This window comes from Lepidochelys olivacea, assembly GCF_965140295.1.
Source record: "Lepidochelys olivacea isolate rLepOli2 genome assembly, chromosome: 1".
Lineage (NCBI taxonomy): Eukaryota > Metazoa > Chordata > Testudines > Cheloniidae > Lepidochelys > Lepidochelys olivacea.
The window spans coordinates 221289455-221310451 of NC_140411.1; the positions used below are offsets into that span (position 1 = coordinate 221289455).

At 41.8% G+C, this 20997-nt stretch overlaps 1 protein-coding gene across 1 annotated transcript; it reads right to left on the reverse strand.

Moving 5' to 3' along the window:
* Positions 1 to 562: 562 nt before the first annotated feature.
* On the reverse strand, positions 563 to 13199 carry AKAP3 (A-kinase anchoring protein 3; the record flags this gene model as incomplete). Its single annotated transcript, XM_084617326.1, has 3 exons — positions 563 to 718; positions 6577 to 8796; positions 13107 to 13199. The coding sequence occupies 3 exons, from the start codon at positions 13197 to 13199 to the stop codon at positions 563 to 565; spliced, it is 2469 nt and encodes an 822-aa protein (XP_084473452.1).
* Positions 13200 to 20997: the final 7798 nt, after the last annotated feature.

The following is a 20997-nucleotide window of genomic DNA, read 5'->3' on the forward strand; positions in this document are numbered from 1 at the left end:
AAGATGCATGAGAGAGACATTTATTCATTGCAACTTCTGGGCAGAGAGAAGGATGACCAAGGAATTTAAAGCTGCCTTTCCCTGATGGATCACCTCCACTCAAGAGCAGTTATCCCTGGGGACACAGAAGGATGCAAACTGAATCTGGCTGGCATGAGTGAATCAAGCCTATGAACTATCCTGCACTGTTCAAACCTGGCCCCAAATACAGTAAAAAGTCTTGTTAAAGAGCTTAAATCCTCCTCCCCTAGACCAGACTGTGCTTAAAAAAGATGCATGGGAAAAGAGAGAATTTCAGCAGCCATCGAAGGCCACAAGGTGTAAAATTCAATTGACAGAGACAACTAAAAGGGACATAATATAATTAACTTTTCCAACCAGACTTCATTAGCTATTTGTTTTGTTTTATTTATATGCTTGTCCAGCAGGAGTCAGAATAACTGATAATATCGTATCCTACAAATCAGTGGTGGATAGTTGAGTCTGATATGTTGGAGTTGTAATAGGTGCTTGGCTGGAAACGAAGCACTGCTGGGGAGGAAGAGAGAGGAGATGCCTCTGCTCACAGGTTATTAAGCAGCCAGTCCAGCACTGGCAACCGAACAAAATTTCCCAGGGCCTCGCCCAGTTGTTTTTCTTTCTCATACTTCAGCACTGCTTGTATGACTTCCCCCACGCTGTACCCCTTCTCCACTGCTATTGATGACAGTTGTTGAAGCTGTGAAATAAACAGAAGCAAAACACAAGTATGATACACCATAAATGGGATATTTTAAAAGGGAGAAATGAGAGGCAAGGGTGTTGAAGTACTTCTCTTTCACCTACTTCCATTCTATGCTCTTAGGTGTACAAGCCCAGTAATTCCCAGGTGCTGCAGGAGGCTGACCTATGAGGAATGATTAAAAGAGCCAAATAGCTAGTCTGGCTAGGTCATTTGTAAATAGGGACAAGATAATCCTCTACAAAATCCAAAAGGGAGAGACTTACTTAGTGTTAAATACAAAGGCGTAATAACTAGAAGAAATGGGTTAAGGTTTACAAAGGGAAAATTTAGGTTGAATATCAGAAAAATCTTCATCAGTGGCTACTTTGTTGCAACCCCCACTACTTTCCTAACTCATTTGAGCAGTCCCATTGTCTTGAATGAGACTAAGTGCATAAGGTGATCAAGGTTTGGCCCAAAATGCAAATGTGTGGGCTGTAGTGTCCAGTGATAACTTAATAGCATTATGGTTCAAGAAAGGCATACATTGTTCCTTGGCTTCTATCTCTGTAGAAAACAATTTGGCACTACTTTTTGTGTCTGTTATTTATTAAAAAGGAAATCAAGTTGTGTACTGGGAGCCAAGGAGAATAGGCGTTGTTGGGCCACAGAAGAAGAAAATGAAAAGACTTCTGGCAACAGGTTCTGAGTACCTGGCTGCATTTAAGTCATCCTGGGTCTGATTGGTTTTAGTATGCAGACAGACAAAGGCAACTGAAAATATGCCATATATTTCACTTTGAAAAGTGTCTTCTTTTCAGATGTTTAGGGCTTTTCTTCCATACCAGTTAGAATAGTATTGATGCTAAACAACATATCCTGACTCCCGAGCCATTACCATCTGGCATGGAAGCAATTTTTTTAAATTTATAAATGTGTAATTATACAGCAGACTACAGCTAAATACCATAGTGACAAAAAAAACTGTAGGCACTTTCAGAGAAAAATGTTTTGTTTTAATCATTTTTTTAATTAAAACATTGAAGGGAGTGGGGAGAAAATCAAATGCCAGAAAGCAAGGTTGATACAGAGAGGGTTTCTTACTAAAATGAAACATGACTGGAAATCATAATCAACATGGAAGGCTATTATTCCACCATGCTGAGGTATCAGAGCACATATGGCATTTAAGAACACCCACTGTTTGACGAGCACAAGGCAGAATGGAGCAGAATTTGGGAAGTAAATGTTAGGACGTGTGTGTTCATACGCATTCACTCAGAATTTCTTGCCTTCTATATCTTTAGCCAGTTCATAGCGAGTATGGGCATGGTTTAGTGTCCACTGACGTCCATGGAAATCCTCTTATTGATCTCAATTGTTTTTGGATCAGGCCCTAAGTTTTCAAGACTTGGAAAGATTTAGATCTATGTCTGAGCTTTGTGGCTATGTACTCTCTCTTCTACAAAATAAAAAAAAATGCAAAAACATTCCAATCCTAGGGTTTTTACTCAAATTATAGAAATACAACCTGACAGACTTAGTACTATTGACTTCAGAGAATCCATTCCTCAGTGCCAGCTTGCTCCCAGTAATCAATTATCCAGACTTTCTTCAGTCTAGTTTTAAATGTCCCTAGCAATAGGCTTCCAACCCTTCCATTGGGAGACTATTCCACAGTTTAATTAGACTTGTCTGTCAGAAAATGCTGTATTTCTTTTTCTTAATTTCATCTATTTATGTGTATTTACACCCCTTGAAAAAAGGGGTCACTTACCCATAATAACTCCTCTTCTCTGACCGTATGGCTTCCACAGAGCCACAATGCAGGAGTCAAATGCCTAGACATGCGACCATGGAACTATATTTGAGCAGTAGCTGGCAGTTAGGGAGGGTGCACAATTCCCCCACTTCCAACAGTCCACAGAACAAGGTCATAGATATCCCATCCTTTCTAACCATCCTTCAGTTCTTGTCTACATCCAGAAGCCCTATTTGTAGGTGGGCTCTGTAACAAGACATATTAAGAGTGGGGAAGCGGGGACAGTGTGGCTATATGGAGCCAATACATTCAGAGAACAAAATTTACTATTGGTAAATAACTGACTTTTCTCCTTCATGACACTGCTTCCACAAAGCCCCACTGTAAGAAGTTAGGAGGCAGTGACCTCCCTGAGGAGGTGGACTGTGGAACGCTATTAGCTGAACATTACATGAAGCACCGATCTTCCAAACCCAGTATCTGCTCTTGATGTGGTGTTGAGAGAATAGTGATTCTCAATGGTGTGAACCGAACTCCACGTAGCAGTCCTATTAATTTCAGACAAGGGCATATTGTGATACATGCTATTAAAGCCACTATCCCCTACCTGATAAAGCTCTGAGATGTTCCAGCACAGGAATATTAGGTAGTCTATAGCATGACTAGATTCATCTGGAGGCAGGATGTCTTATCAATTTGGCCAACTTTTCAGTCAAGATAATTTGATCTGTAGAATTTTCTCCAAAGGCTAAATATATATTCAACATTCTAAATAACTTGGGCCTACTCCTGTCCAGATGACATCACCTAGCAAATATTGGACAAGCCACTAATGGTTTATGTGATCACTTGTGATGATCAACATGTTTGGCTATTGTGGAGGGTTCTTATATTTGTCAGCTGCAGAGCAGATGAAGAAATTTCATTCTGGATTAACTACTCCCAAGGATTGCCCCCTGTCTCAACAGAGAGAACAAATCTCCCCTTTGTTTGTCCAGGTACTACATCATAAACAGAATGTATGAGAGAATCTGCACTGGCAGTCCTTTGATCTGTAGGAGACAGGATTTGAGAGCTGTCCTGATGGCTGTGAACTCTAGCAAGTTTATGGGGAATTTTGCCTCCCAGGCTCTTCAAAGCTATGAACAAACATTTTGAATGTGCTCTCAAACCCACGTTTGAAGCATCTGTGCCTATCATTGTCTTCTGTCAGTCTGCTTCTCAGATATTCTCTGGCAGTGTCCACTAAAGTAGAATGTCTTTGACCTGCTGAGTGGGGAAACATTATCGTATTCAATTTGTAAATGCTTGGTTTGTTCATCTGCAACCCTGCCTAGGAGGTGACTAAAGTGCTGGATTCCATCACTAAATCTTCTAACCTACATTTGGTTAGACTGACTGCCTGGATGAGCTCTATGAACTGCCCTGGGAATAGGCAAGCTAGAGCCTTGGTAGAATCTAAGGTAGCCTATCTGAAGTCTAGAGACCAATGCAGATTTTTCTTTGTTTACTCTCAGATCAAGATACTTGATACTACATAAACCCAGCCTTGCCCCAAGACCTGAAGGGAGCAAGAAGAGCTGAGAATCTCTCCCAGGCAAAGGGAAGCAATGTCTGTTTGGATTTTATTTTGGAAATATAACCACAGGGAGGAAAAGTTAGTTCACTCTGAACTTTGCCACAAGATTGTCTGTGGAGAACTCTTTGCTACCTGAAGAAAGACTGGGGAAAAAAAGCCATAGGAGGGAGAATGTTGGTTTGTTATAAAAGGAACTCTGGAGATGTGACCTTTTTGTTAATTAGGCCTGCCACTTTCCCCAGCAGGGCTAGAGTGCCTTTTGGCCTCAATACAGCAACCGAGTCAGGGTGGCAGGCTGCCAGCACTGAAGAACTGAAGCAGCTGTCAGAAATTGACATTTCCAGCAACTTTCCTTGGAGTAGATCAAATTGATTAAGCCAAATAAGGGGAATAATTTTAAAATTGTAATTTAAAATTTGAACAGTGGTACATCAGAGATACTATTGGATGTGTTTGAAGTCTTGTGGTTTTGGGGACTGTGTGTTTTTAGCTAGGGGGAGACAAAAGTGGTGAGACTGTCAGGGCAAAGCTAAAAGAAATGCTTCTTCTGATGAAGTCAGAACATTTATTAAAATATATAAACAATTCAATTAGCCTAGTAAGAATTGGTGTATAAAATTGGAAACTAAATTCAATTATTAAAGTGTGAAATGGAAGATATTTCTTCTTGCTTTAAATGAAAATATATAAATCTAAATAAAGCTTTAGCTAGCTAGCAATGCCTCTGTAATACTAACAAATTGGAGGAAATATAGAGGGGAATAACAAATGACTAGGGGAATGGAGAGATTGATTTATGAGGACAGACTGAAAAAAACCTAATTACTTATACCCTGGCTAAGTAACAGTTCTGAGGGGACTTGATTAAAGTCCTCAGATATTTGAAGGGTAAAAACACCAAGGGGAGAGAAGAATTATTTAAGATAATACAAAGGGGTAAAACTTAGTAGAGCTATGACATTAAAGTGGCACTGTCAACTCAAAATTGACCCATAATTTAGATTTTGTAAAGACAAGCCTATAAAACCTAAGACCAACATGAATGTTTCCATTTCTTTGTTCTTAAACTTCCTATGTATATAGAGCAAATTGCAGCAACCTGAAAATGAAATCTACTATAAGTAACACTAAAATTGATCTTCATTGTCCAAGATGAGAGTAGGGTGGCTACTGCCGCTTCCGCAGAATATTGGATACTCCAGTACTTCTGGGAACAGAGTGTACCTGCCACCGTCAGTGTGACCTTGCTTAGTGTGCAAAAGGTCACGCTACACAAAGGATGCCATTTTTCAAAGCCCATCATCCCATCCCTGCCGACATTACCTTGCACGCATGGTGTGTGCGAGGTCATGTCAGTGGGGGCGGGTTGACGTGCTTTGAAAATTGGCAACCTCTGTGTGTTCACTGACTTTACATGAAAATACCAAACAAAACCAGTCCAGGTCTAAATCACTATTGTACAGGGGACACTACTTTAGAAAACCAGGACTGTCCAGCTGAAAACCAGACAAATGGCCTTTCTAAGTGAAAGAAATATAAAAGGTAAACAAATCACATGTAGTGAAAAGTAATTTGGATTTTAAAATTTTTTACTATTAATAATCTAAGGTTAGTAATTTAGGAAAAGAAATCTGATTGTCCACAATATGTAACTTTGAAATTGACAAGTGTCCCTATATAATAAATAATAGTAATGATGATGATAATAATTATCAATTCTTATATAGCGCTTTTCATCAGTGGATCTCAAAGTGCTTTGCAGAGGTCAGTTTCATAAAATGTATCATACAACGGAATATCATGAAAAAGTTCTTAATATGGGGGGGAGGGATAGCTCAGTGGTTTGAGCATTGGCCTGCTAAACCCAGGGTTGTAAACTCAATCCTTGAGGGGGCCATTTAGGGATCCGGGCAAAAATTGGGGATTGGTCCTGCTTTGAGCAGGGGGTTGGACTAGATGACCTCCTGAGGTCCCTTCCAACCCTGATATTCTATGAAGCAGGGGGGAAGGATAGCTCAGTGGTTTGAGCATTGGCCTGCTAAACCCAGGGTTGTGAGTTCAATCCTTGAGGGGGCCATTTAGGGATCTGGGGCAAAAATGGGGGATTGGTCCTGCTTTGAGCAGGGGGTTGGACTAGATGACCTCCTGAGGTCCCTTCCAACCCTGATATTCTATGATTATTAATCTGTGGAACTAAGGGAAGTGGTGGAAGTAAAATCACTTGGGTCATGTAAAACTAGACTCAAAGTAGTGGAGAGTGCGCCATAGAGAACAATTCTTCACTGGAGGGGGATGGAGAAGATGGCATAATAGCTTTTTCCACCTCTAATGTTTATGATGTTGTTATTTTATAAAGGCAATAGCACCATCATTAACATGATGAGTACTCTTTTAGTAAGAGAAAAGGCCAGAAATTAAGTTTTCCTTAGAACAAAAGCTTTACACCACAAGATAGCAAAAAACTGAAGAAAGAACCTAAATCCCACCATGCCCTAAAGTCCCTGCCCATTACCCAATTACTTCATTGCTTACCTTATTCAGAAACTCATCATCCTCATCCAAGAAATACAATACAGGCACATTTGTCTGAGAGGCTGCTACCCACTGGAGGAGTGCTTGGAGCTGTTTGTTATGTAAGCTCTCGGAAGGATTCTGATTCACCACTACCACTTTGCGACCGGATGCACTGTCTTCACCTGATCCAAGCCCAGCCTCAGCGGTTCCTGTGCCCTTGGAATCCACAGATCCTGTGCCATCTTCCCTGTCCCCTATCTCTGCTAGAGCAGACTGTGGGTTGCTGTATTTGGCTATCATAAGACACAACTTTGTCACTGTATCCACCAAACTGTCAACAAATTGCCCGCTGCCCCCCTCTTTTCCACTTATGTCAAACTGATCAGTAATCATTTTTGTCAGTCCAGATATAGCCTCTTCACAGGACTGTTCAACTTCTGAAAAGGCATGTCCCTCAGAGGTTTTGCCAGGATTCCTGTTTGTTTCATCTATCATGGAATTTCCTTGCTGGCCTTCTATTTTGCAACCAGTTTCATTTATTAATTTTCGGATGAGCATTAATATGACACTGGACATGTCATTTTCAGGGTTCCGCTTGTGAAGTTCTGACTCCTGGGAACCTGATTCATCACTTTGCTTTGATGCATCCTGATCTTTTGCTGAAGATGGTCTGAAACTACTGCAACCACCTTTTTCATGGGACTCATGTGAGAGGAATCCAAATGAAGTGGTACCTGCTTTGTTAGTTTTGCCCCCTTCAGCTGTGCCCTTGCCTGCGTTCTCCTGTTGGATTAGATGATACTGTATCAACAATAGTGCAGTCACAATCAGATCTTTTGCCCATGCATCTCCGGATGTTTTGGTCATGTTCTGAATTTCTGAACTCCAGTGTGGATTTTCTGGAGGTTTAGATTCAGCTTCCCTTGCTGAAGGCTGAGACTTCGAGCATCTGTTGCATTTTTGTTGCTTTTGATGCCATAGAGTAAGCCCATGTTTAATTATGTGGTTACCTACTGTTTCTGCACAGGTAATTTCTTTTTCTTTCTCTTTGGTAACTGTTTCAGTTTTTGTTGCTGAAAACCTCAAGTTCTGAGCCTTTGCATCTGCTGCTCGTGAACCCGTCTTTACAGATGCATATGCAAGGCTTTGAGACTGGGACTTATCTCCTGCTGGTTTTTGCACTATTAAGGTAGAATGTAAACGATTTAGCATTGCTTGTACTATTTCTGCAGCCTTATGACTTCCTTGACTGAATAGGCTCCGCTTAACTGCAGAAACAAAATCTGAGTCAGTCATGAGTGTCCCTGTAACATTGTGTAAATTTTTCATACAGGAATCTATTAAGTCTGAAACTACCTCCTTGGAGTGCTTTAGTATCACCTTTTTCAGCACCACACAAGCTATGCTTGAGTCATTCACTTCAACTTTCATGGTCTTCATAACTGAGACCATCATATCTGAAACCACATTATTGGCATAAACCAGAATCCCTTTGCTTAAAGTATTCGTAAATTCATCTGGGCCAAAGCGTTTTTTATGATGACATGATCTGTTCTCACTGTGTGCTGACCTTCTTTCATTACTCTGCTCATTTCTGACTGAAGATTGTTCATCTACTTCTTTATAAAAAAATGTTTTCTTCTTGGAAGATGGATTCTCTTCATATTTGGTTTCCTTCATAGTAATATGAGTTGAATTCTCGGATGGATTATTTTTGCCTTCATTTGTGCCTACTCCAGTAGACTTGTGACCTGGTTCCCCAAGAGAGGCGAAAAGTGACTTGTGTATACACTTATCAGTGCCATCTGTCTTGTCATTAATCTCTTTACGTGCCATTGCAATGACAAGGTTAGAGAGTCTGTTAACATAAAAAGAGACTTCATCCACACCTTGCTTGGTATCTGCAGAAGTTAGCTGACCTTCTATGTCCTTTGGTTCCTTTTGACTTGAGGTTGCTTTCATCTCCATATGAAAATCAGGTGACCCACTGTTGGATCTAACATCCATGCTAAACTGCTCATCATAGACACTGAAACCACCTGGTGAGGGTGCATTGCGCATTTGGATGCTCTGCCCACCTATTGATGGTTCCCTTGAGTTCTCACAAGCCTTTTGTTTACTGGTAGACTTCAGCACATCCTGGATTCCAAGTGCACATCTTTCGAGATCTTTTCGGAGCCAGCTCAAGACTTTGAGTGGATCGGATGCAGCTTGTTTGAAAAATTTTGCTGAATCAGTCTAGGGATTGAAACAAATCACAAATTTACAATGGTTTATTTCCTAATATTCATATTCCCTTGGTACAAAGACCTTGCTCAGTCCAAGGCATTCTATAAAAACCTAATGCAATTCTCATCAGCCTTGCCTATGCCAGAAAAATCAATACCTATATTATAGCAATTGCTAGCACTGTTGCAGCTCAACCCGTGGTAGAACCAATGTAAGTGTTAGTGCAGACATGATGACATTTTTACTATCATGGCATGAAACCCTGTTCTGTACTGGTGGCTTAGCACTAGTGCAGCTGCAACATGGACACTAACTCTTCTTGTGTAGATGCACCCATTGATGTGAATAGTAAGACTCTCACTGACTTCAGTGGAAGTTGGATCAGGTCCTACACTAGCATGTAGTCTGGCCTCTTTCTTCTGTATGGGTTACATAGTAGAGAAAAATGTAAATAACAAGGACTAATGAATGGATGTACAAACTGGATGTTTTAACAACCGTGGAGAGAGAAGCAAAAAGATATAGATACATCTGAGTTTAATCTCTTGTGAATGAACAAACCAAGGATCCAAATGACATATATCATTCACCTGATTCTCCAAGAAATACATTGTCTTTTAAAGATCAGAGACTGCTCTTTGCTTTACCCTTCCAGCACTGAGGATGAGTTTACTTGTTATCTGAGAACAGCAACAAAGGAACGCCGTTTAGTAAATTTAATCTTATTTCCATTGTCCCTCTGAAAGGTACTTTCTTTGTGTATCTATCTGATGTTATCTTCTTTTAGCTAGCTCCCTCTCATGAAAAGGCTCTTACTGCTATTGCCAGTTAGAGGCCTGTATTTGTGAAGCTGAAGGGCTAATGCTCTCATCACAGCTCCACCAGCATTGCTGTCATCTATCTAGGAGCTGTCTGCAGCACAGGGATTGTTTAACTATTTTTTCCCTCTTAAAGCACTTTGACGGAGAGGAATAGAACAATCACAGCCGTAATGAATAGCCATGTAACTATCCCATTAGACCATCTGGATATCCCCTCAGCTTCAAAGGAGGAGCTTGATGTGGATCTGATGGCTTCCCCCCACCTGCTCCCACCCCGCCCCCCACATCAAGAAAGAAAGAAATATATAGCAGCTGTACTCTTGCTGCTGTTCACTTTAAAACAATAATAAATAAATAAATTAGTAATTAATAATTTTGTCCAGTAATTTTAACATGCTTAAATCTCTAGTAATTATGAGAACCTGATAGGGGAAATGACGGTTTAATTAATGTATCTGCCTCAATGCTGCAGCTGTTCTATTGTGTGTGCATTCTAAATTTTTATCATCATGGATGTGACTCACTATGTCTATGTGTAGTGTACAGATGCCAGAAGATATATAACTAATGGTCATCTCATCCTTGTATTATAGCAAAAGGACATCTCTTTGGGATGCATAATGTATTTTATCTTGACTGCATGATTGGGTGGGAGAAGGGATGTAATGCTTAGATCCAATAAACCCCTCAAGCCTGGACAACAGCAGACTTCAGTCCCACAATGTCACCTACACAAAAGAACTCCAGAGTGTCAGTCCATGACACAACCTCAGCTACATCAGGACCAACAGGCCTCCACTACTAGAGAGAGACACAGACGGGTGAACAGACAGCAATATCACAAACTGAAACCTACTAAACCTATTGGCATTACAGAGAACTTTACAAACCTTTGCTAGTTTCACACTGCTCTTTACTGCCATCATTATCTGGGAGTCAGATAAACCCAAAACTTTCATCAAAACTCAGTGTGCACAACTACATTAATCTGAATCCACAGAAAATTGGTATGAACCAGGCAAACGAAAACCAACATGAATCTCACAGCTTCAGTCAGGATTCTTGAGTTCTGGTTCTGAATGTTGCTACAGGCTTTGTATGGGCCCGATACTGCCAACCTTACCTAAATAAAGTTTGTAAGAGATTCCACCCAGGAAATGCAGCTCCTAAGTCATACTGGTATAAATCCAGAGTAACTGATAAATTCAGTGGATTTAGTCTGGACTCACACAGATATAGTTGAAAGCAGAATCTGGCCCATTGACTCTGGTGGAGTTACTTTGGATGTAAAAGAGCACAATTTAGCCCTAAATAATAATTGTAGGTATTCTTTCACTTTATACACTGCACCTATCAACAACTCTCTCAGTGCCTTTACTTTAAGAACAACTATCATAATCATAATCAAATTCACATAATTTGAAGATGGTATATGTGATGTTCTGTACCGCGGAGGAACACCCTGCAACCCCATGTTCATTCTTATAATATGATTGTGTGGTATCCAATGCAAAGTTTGTCATGTTGGGTGTCTTCGGAAGCACCATGATGCACTGAGCATTGTTGTTATAGTAATGTTATAGGTTGTAATTTCATGTAAATAGTTATGAGGCTGAAAATGTGTCCTTTTGGCTTAAAACAAGCCCAGGCAAAACTCTCCAGGAGCAGAGGGGCAGTTCACATCTCATCAGGGCAGGTATGGGACAAACCCAGCCCAGCCTCACAGGAACAAAGGACACTGGCCTGGGCAACAACAAATGATCTGTTGGACTCTCAAGTGAGTCACCCCCCTTCCCTTTGTCAGTTTGGGACTACAATGAGGTAATGCTCACCTGACTCTGAAGGCGGGGTGGTTGGGGGGGAAAGCCAAGAGGGAAGAAAGAACATGATAAAAGGAAGAGACATTTGCCATGCTATCTCTCTTCCACCTCCATCTACAGACACCACCACCAAGCGACTGAAGTGCTGATCAAAGGGGAGAGCCTGGCTGAAGGGCAACCAGCCAGCCTGTGGTGAGAAGCATCTAAGTTTGTAAGGGCACTGAAATTATTAAGATCAGTTTAGAATGTGTTTTGCTTTTATTTAATTTGACCAAATCTGACTTGTTGTGGTTTGACTTATAATCACTTAAAATCTATCTTTTGTAGTTCATAAATTTGTTTGTTTATTCTACCTGAAGCAGTGCGTTTGGTTTGAAGTGTGTCAGAGACTCCCCTTGGGATAACAAGCCTGGCACATAGCAATTTCTTTATTAAATTGACAAACTCATATAAGATTGCAGTGCCCAGTGGGCACAACTGGATACTGCAAGACAGAGGTTCCTCGGGTCGTGTCTGGGACCGGAGATATTGACTATTGTCAATAGGTTGCACAATCCAAGCAGTGGCTGGCCAAAAGTGCTCACTCACATAGCTTGGAGCAGCTTACGTGCTAGAGGCTGTGCATGAACAGCCCGGGAGTGGGGGTTCTCACAGCAGAGCAGGGTAAGGCTGGCTCCCAGAGTCGAGGATTGGAGTGACTAGCAGATCACCAGTCCAGATAACACCAGGGGAACGTCACAATACATACCTCTTATCTTATCCATAATCTTTACCATACATTAGCAACCTAAAACACATTGTTGGTATTTCTAATAACAGCTGCTGGTGCCGTCACAACATTCTGGGTACAAGAGCTGGATAAACAAATCACAGCTAATAACTTATTTGACAAATGTATTAAACAAATCTATGGTTCTGGTCAGAAATACTGCTTTTGGGGAACTTTTGTATGAACAATTTCTGCTTGGATGAATGTTTGCAAAGAGCTAATAAAAAGGGAGGTGAACAAAGTTAAAAGTAAATTCTTGTTTGATCTCAGGACAACGTTTGTGAGTAAATTTTCTCACTATTCACCCAGAGCAAGAAAGTGCCATCATACCCTATGTTTTCTTCTAGTATATGATCTATAACCAAATTTATCAGCAAGATGATTAATTATGAACATTCAGCAACCGACTTTTCATTGAGATTAAACCAACACCCGCGCTGTTAGTGTTATATCAATGAAAAAATTCTAGATCCCATTTTCCCAAATGGTAACCTTACATTATTTACAATATATGGAGCTGAACATTGATTCCTCTCATTTGGAGAGTAAATCCCTTACTGTAAGGGACCAGTAACTACCATATGTGAGAGACAAGGACCTTGCTAATTCCAAGGTATGAAACATATAGCATAAAACCATTCAAATGAATCCAAACTTGTAATATAACGGTGCAATATAATATAAAAGTGGCATCTTTGATTACATGACTGAAAATCTAATTGCAATGTACAGAGCCCTGTTTACTAACAAATTCATTGGGAAAAACATTTATCTTTCTTTAATATATCCATACAGAGACAAATCACTTTTCATGCTCTGTATGGTATTTTTGTTGGTTATTTTTCCAGGCTGTTCTTTTTATGAAAATAGGTTTATACAATAATTAAAAAAACCCAACACATTTCTTACTGTCCAGTTCTGTTCTTCTTCGCCTCCTGGAGTATAGCGATCCACTTTACAGAGTGCATTTTGGCTCTGTAACCAGTCAATGTTATCAGTCATCTGTGATGAAGTAGAAAGAAAACCAAAATCAGAAGCACAGATAAGAAAGGGGAAGGAATGTGTACAACGCTGGGGACAATCAGTGATGATCTACAGTAGAGATATCCAAAATGGGGTGTCTTGATACCACATGACCCTTCACCATTCCAGAGATAGTCTCAGAGCAGTACCCTACTGCAGAGGTGCTGGAACAATTTGTATAGTGGGGGTGCTGAGAGCAATTGAACCAAACTGTAAACCCTGTATATAATGGAAACCACTTCGAGCTAGGGGGTGCTGAAGCACCCCCCACACTCCTAATTCCAGCACCTATGCCCTACCATACTGTAGAAGATAATGCTAGCAATAAACTGAAGAAAAAACAAAGACAATTCTTTGCCCACGCTAAATTATTTTAGCTATAGAAACTTTAGGTGTTACCCGACATTTCAGAAGATACATTTTCAGCTAGAAATCAAAATCTCAAGATAGCAATGTCCCTTTAAGCACAATTTTGCAGAGGGGAATGCAGGTGTGACACAATGGATTTTGACAGGCATTGAGAGTTGTATACTGTAATTGGGATTTTCAAAGGCAATTCAGTGAGAGTTGGGCACCTAGCTCCCTTAGGTTCTTTAAAAAACCCCAGCCTGACAAAGGATACAATTGCCAGAAAACAGAATCATGATTGTGTAAGGGAAGACTTCAAATTTGGAAAATCCACACAACTGAATATACTACACAAATGCTCACAAAGAGCAGAAAGTCCTAATCTAATCATTGTCTTCAAGACACTTCTCCCAAAATTTTCAGAGCTGAGTTTTAATGAAAATAAGGTTCAGACAGAATGAATGAACTCACCGTTTTCTAGGACACGTTCTGAGACCCAAGGAAAGTCTCTGAAAAATTGTGATTTGTCCTCACAGTTTCTGAGAATTGCTCCCATAGGCAGCCATATAAAATCAGAACCTATAAAGGGAGTAGAAAATTTTCTGTTTTTAAGACATCTTTGTAAAGTGGCCGCATCAAATTCCTGTTTTCCATCCAGCCTGCAAAACTCTTTGTGACTAGAAATAACACCATATACCTGAGAACATTAATAACATCATACTGCAGCAGTGTCAGCTATTTAAAGCCCCATTGGATGCCAGAAATAAAATCTGAGGGGGGGGGGGAGAGAAAATTAAACTCTCTGACCTTTCAAATACTGTTTATGCTGCAGTTTAAAAAAAAAGCAGCAACAAGTAGCATGGCTGGAAAAACTGCCAAATAATACAGTAATGGTTCAGATGTAAATAATAATTAATTGGGTATGGTCAAGGTCCCATGTACTCTGGAGCTGTGGACTTGCTGCAGCATTATGCTCCAGAGCACTAGCCCTTATGCTTGTGAAGACAGCTTTCCGATTTGAACAGTGTGTACAGTGGCACAGTCATGTCCTTCTACAGTGTCAGTCTCCACACATCCTGAAACCACAGCTCTGAGAGATGTGTTAATTTGGAAATCTAATTATGCAAAGTTCACTATCAACATTGTTCACTATTACATTGCTGATCATTTTCACATCCAACTAATGTGCTTATTTCAAACGTTAACTGCCTCCAACACCTTGTCAGCTGCCAAAAGCCTCAACTGCCCCCTACCCAATTTCCAAAATTTCCAAAAAATTTCTCGCTTACCCCTGAATTTTTCTGAGGGCTCATCCTGATGAACAGTTATCATACAGCAAACTGGGGTGTAAATCTACAGTGCCCTAGGGTGCTGTGCACTCACGTCTGTGGGGACCCTGCTGCTGCGCACTAAAAGTGTGCTAGGATCTACTCTGCTTTGAAACAGAGGGAGATCAACCTGCACGAGAAAACTTTCAGTACGTGGTAGCAGGGTCCACACGGACAGTTAGTGTGTGGTAGGCTAGTGCACTGTAGATTTACACTTCAGCTTGTCATGCACTATTTGTTTAGACAAGCCCTCTAGTGGTTTCCACTTTCAATACAAAATTCTGCATCACAGTAAAATTTATGAGGAAACAAAATAAATTAAATACCAAATTAACACAAAGGCAGTGTATTGTTGGTATTATTCATTATGGCTTGGAATGATTTAGGCTCATAACTCCCTTACACCCTTGTCTTGCAAAGACTTAAGCATGTGCTTAACTTTACATGCTGCGAGTAGTCTGGCTGACTTCAGTGGATGTACTCAGTGTGTAAAGTTAAGCATGTGTGTAAATCCCCTTGGAACATCCCATTCTTTCGTATTTCATTCAATAAACCAAATACATTCAAGGAATCTGAAGATGCCACAGAATTTCCAGTCTGCTGCACTAGAGTGCTACAGAATTTAGATCAAGCTTGACACAGAGTACATAAACATGTGGTTACGGGAATGATGAATCGTCAAATTAAAAATTACACAGCTCTAAATATGTTGTGTCTACAAGTACCACTTGAGATTAATATAGCTGAAAGATTAGAGAAAAAAGAAGCTTGATTATTTCCATTTATTTACTTTGTGCATTTGATGCACTTTGTTTATCATCTGTTTCACTATTTCCCCTTATAGTCAATGTGTTTGGATCATTCATGTGGCAACAGCTGGGAGAAAACATTTAAAATTTTAGGAAAATATGATTACAAAACCACAAAAATTGTTAGGGAGACACAGGGATAGGTGTAGTAGCTGAAACAACTCATCTAATTTTTTTAGATGACTACATTTCAAAATGACTATTTGCCCGTAATGTAGAAAAGAATGGGCTTGATTCACTAAGTTGTACTGGAGAAACCTAGGCCATGGGCAGAAAGGCTGCCATGGCTGAGGGAAAAGGAAATAGGCAAACAGCAATGCAAGCTGCCTGCAATCCCCATTCTTCTGGAAAGCCTGGGGCCAGCTGGTGCAAGTGGGCAGGTCCAGCTACAAAGTGGGAACAGGGTACCCAAGAGATGCAGCAATCCTATGGGCTCTGACTATAAATTAGAAGTTTGGCCCTGGCATAACCCTTAAATACTATTGCCTGACCTATCCAGAAAGTGAATTCCACATCAGTTGCAGCAAATTACACCCCTTCATGCCTGTAAGGGACAATCTGCTTGTATTAAGATTCACATAGTATGGATGACAGGAAGAGATGAGTTTTGCTAATCATTTACAGCAATGTCTTAATTAAGTACTGGGAGAGATTTCCTGAGCATGGTGCTGAAAAGTATAAGTTATACCTCCTCCTTCTACCAGCCTAGAGCCTTGCACCACAGGAAGGGCAGGGAGTGTTACTGTCCCCCACTTTCCTTGAGGTTTCCACTTAAGGGAGGCAGCTTTAAAAACTAGTCACTTCCTGAAGCAGAGGATGTGCTGGTTCATGCTTTGTGTGGGGCTCCAACTAGCCTCCCTCCACGCCAATGGAAAGGAATCTGGGCTGATCTGTGCCCCCACCCAACCTCCTCCTATTGGACTTTCTGCCTCAGGCTCCCTGTGTCTAGGTGTAACACCAGGTTTCATTACAGTAGATTCTAGACTGAATTTAGCTTGAATTTTGCCCAGCTAAAAGCAGGTCTTCACACTGGTGCTAAGGTAATTTGGTTGAATGGGTCTGACTGTGAGCTGGCACATCTGCTCTTCTCAAAGATTTTTTCTTGAAGTATATTATGGGAAAGGGAATTTTGTGGGGAAAGCTGAGGCACAATCAAGTGACAATTTACGTTACCGCTGTGTCAAGAGAAAAATGAAGCAGCAAGAGATTTCTGCTATTAAAGGGACAATTAGGGAAAAGACATAAAAATTATATTATATTATATAAAGGTAAACAATGGTCAACAGATATAAATAACTATAAAAACAGGTTTCAGAGGAGCAGCCGTGTTAGTCTGTATCCGCAAAAAGAAAAGGAGGACTTGTGGCACCTTAGAGACTAACACATTTATTTGAGCATGAGCTTTCGTGAGCTACATGAGTTGCATCCGATGAAGTGAGCTGTAGCTCACGAAAGCTCATGCTCAAATAAATGTGTTAGTCTCTAAGGTGCCACAAGTCCTCCTTTTCTTTTTATAAAAACAGGGGAGATTGTAGAGTTGGGATTTCAGTCCACATGAGAGGCTACCTGGGGAAAAAATAGTGACTATTAATAAATAATACCTCGCTCTTCTATAGCACTTCTCATCAGTAGCTCTCAAAGAGCATTATAAAAGAGGTTTCATTATCTCATTTATAGATGGGGAAACAGACAATACGAGAGGTGAAGTGAATTGCTCAAGGTTACCTAACAGGCTAGTAGCAGAGCGGGCACTAGAATCCAGGTCTCCTGAGTTCTAATCTAGCACTCTAGCCAGTAGACAACACTGCCTCCCCAGCAATAGCTTTAACTAATTTTTACTATCTGTCACCGAGCTCAATCAATCAAACTTCAGGCAAAACAGACTGACAAGTAACAACAGAAGAGAGACATTAAATACCATCCCTATGCAGTGGTCTCAACAGCTGAAGACTGTCCCCTTGCACTCACCAATCTAGTGCCCTGGGAGTGTTTAATTTGACTTGAGAAGTTTTTGATTTGGGGAAATAATTTAACCTCTCATGTTAGAGAGGATAATAGACCGCATTCCAATCACTTTATTCTGGTTGCATGTGTGTGTTCCAAGGGTGCTTCCTACCCCTGGTACACTATATTCTACCCCAGCGTTCCCCAAACTTTTGAGGGTTGCACCCACCTTGACCCTGGAGCAGGGTTTTGGCTTGGGGTGAGATGTGGGGGAGGGACGCGGATGGGGGTAAGGGGACCGAGGCTGCGGCTCGGACTGCACCAGAGGCCAAGGCTGAGGGTGGGAGCAGAGCCGCTGGTGGACTGTGGTGGGGGCTGGCAGCTGGGCCCTGGCCTCACACCCACCGCAGTCAGCGGCCAAGGCTGGGGATGGGAGCGGAGCTGCGTTGAGGCTGGGGCTGGGGCTGGGACCAGGAGCTGAACATGTGCTGGACTGGAGCAGAGCTGGGGAGGGGCTGGGTGGTGATCCCTCCCCGCCCCCCATGGGGGCTGGCTTGGGTCCCGCCACGCTCCCCCCAGATGTTCCTCCATGCCCGGCCCCCGGAAGGGTGTGCCCCACAGTTTGGGGACCTCTGCTTTATCCTCTTAGGCACTAGCCAAACTTCTCTGAGCTCATTAACAGAGAAATGAGCATTCCTGAAGGTAGAGATGATCTGCTCCCCACCCTGCCACACACTCACAGATGTCAAACTGGGGACAAGGACAGCCTTGGGAAGATGGGGATGGGAGGACTCAGCAAATAGCTTTAGAACATTTTATTGTTTTTTAAACATTGAGCCATCTGGATCAATTCATAGGGTGATGATACAAATAGAAGGAACCTGCAGGAAGTAACTCATGGCCTAATTCTTTCCCTCTTACTCAGACTGAGTAATCTGTACTTTACTCCACTCTGAGTAGGCCCATAAGGAAGCTCTCTCTAGGTTACTGTTTAATCCTCACATTTAATACCTTGTGGAATAAAAAACCAGTTGGACTTTCCTACCTCTGCGCCATCAAAGTGGAAGGCCCAAAAGGATTTCAAAGGACACTTTTATCAACTAAGCTGCTAGGATGTTCTTGCAAGACAGTAGCTGTGGTCATCCACTTAATCTCCTCCTGTCAGAATGTAGACTGACATCACAAGGCTTTCTGGAGACCTCAGTGTTTCTATAGCAACTGTAACACCACAAGGAGGAGATCTAGACTAGGTGGGCAAATGGAAAATGAGACATACCATTTATATCTGATCCCCATTCTTCTAGCACATTAAGTAATATAGAGTTTGCAGCTATACTTTCTCCACCCTGGGGTACAGTAGGGGATGGGGCAGAAATACATGACTGCTGAAGTATGTGATTTTTTACCAGATCTTCAGGTGATCAATAACAGTTAGAATTCTTTTTGGTGTTTGGTTTTTATTTTCCCATGTTTCAAATACGATAAGATCTTTCCCACTCAGCTTTGCCTTCCCAAAACCTTTTAAAATATAAAGGGCCAAATCCTGTTCACCTTGAGTCATGCAACTAATTAAAATTGATTTGAATGGGACTCACTGCATGATCAAGGCAATCAGGGTTTATTTATTATTTTACAGGCTTTTTAATAACGAATATCACTGAAATAAGTGAGCATCTCTGGCAAACTAACAAATCTACCTTCACATCACTGTGAGACTGGAAAGCATTATTTTATATGAGGAGAGTATATGGCATAGAGATGGGAAGTGAGTTGCACAGTCACAGAAGACAAGGGCGCCAGGTTTGTATAATTTTTGGTGGTGCCCAGAACGGGTCCAAGCAGAACCGTCCCGTCCATAGGACAGACCAGGGCAACTGCCCCGGGCCCCGTGCTTTGGGGGACCCTGCGCTTCAGGGGGATGCGGGGTTCAGGGCAGCCTGGGGGGTTAGCAGGGGACCTGGTGCTGGCAGCAGCGAGCAACCTGGCCCCAGCCCACCCCTGCTCTTCCCCCTCCCCACCCCCATTCCACCCCTTTCCCCAAGCCCCCACCTCTACCCATTTCTGGCTTCCGCCCTCTCCCCAGAGCGATGCCAGGAGCCGGCAGGGCCAGACAGGGCGGAGCAGAGCGGGCTGGGGCTGGATCGCTCGCTACTGCTGGTGCCAGGCCTCCCGCTATCTCCCCAGGCCGCCCTGGACCCCTCATCCCCCTGAAGTGCAGGGCCCCCCAAAGCACGGTAAGCCCCAACGTTGGTGGAGCCAGGCCCATGTTCCTAAATGTTGGTGGAGCACGGACACCATGCACCCATATAACTCACTGCCTATGACAGAGGAAGTCTGTGACAAAGCCAGAAATGGAACCCAGATTGGATGACTTTCAATCTATTGTCTCAGTCACAATCCATCCTTGCTCATTAAGATAACAATATTATTACTTTCTATATACCACCACACATGTGCATGGAATTGTACAGCACAAAGAAAGATGGAGCCCTTGTAGTACAAAGCTTCCAGTCAAGGTTAAGACAAGAACAGGGCAACATGAGGGTTAGGAGCTTGGGAGAAGGAAGGCAAAGATTAGAAAATCCATGCAGCTGCTTGGGAACAGAATGGCTTTATAGACTTAAGTGAATGTGAGTTGTAGCTGTTCAGCATCCCTGAAATTCTCGTTTGTTTAGATGCCTAAAGTACAAACTCACAAGTTACAGTTCTGAGGTTAAAATGAGACTGGTTTCCAACTATGCTTTGTAAGTCTCCATGGTTTCCACCTGAGTACACAGTACAATATACTTATTGATATAGTGCTGAAACCTGAAGTCAGATCAGACCTTTCTTAAGGTCTTAAATGTTCCACGTCACTTGTTACGGCTTGTTGATCAGCATCAGGCCAGTCAGACGTATCAAGATGATCTCACAGGCTCAGCTCATCTGGCTGTTAGTGCTTTGCGTCCAGGGTAAGGATCAAACCAAGGAATTTGATGAAGTACAATGATTGATTGGAAGGAAATTTGTGTCTGAGAAAGTGCTGAGAAAATTTAGTAAGGCTTTCAGAATCTAGACCGTATTGCTTTTAGTAGTAAAATGTTGCCTCAACACATCTGCTTGCCCATTAAGGAACTGACACTATCCCATATTTTCAGCTAGTGTAACTTCACTGGCAGTGTGACAAATAGTTACACCAACACAGAATTTGGCCCACTGTATAACAACAAATTTGCAATTAGCCTCTGTCCTAGCAAATATGTTCCATCAATGCAGCCCACTCTCAGAATAAATACACACCAAAGAAAAGGCAAGGGCCTGGGAAAGAGAAGGGGTGATATGCAACAGCCCCCGTCCCTGAGTACAGTA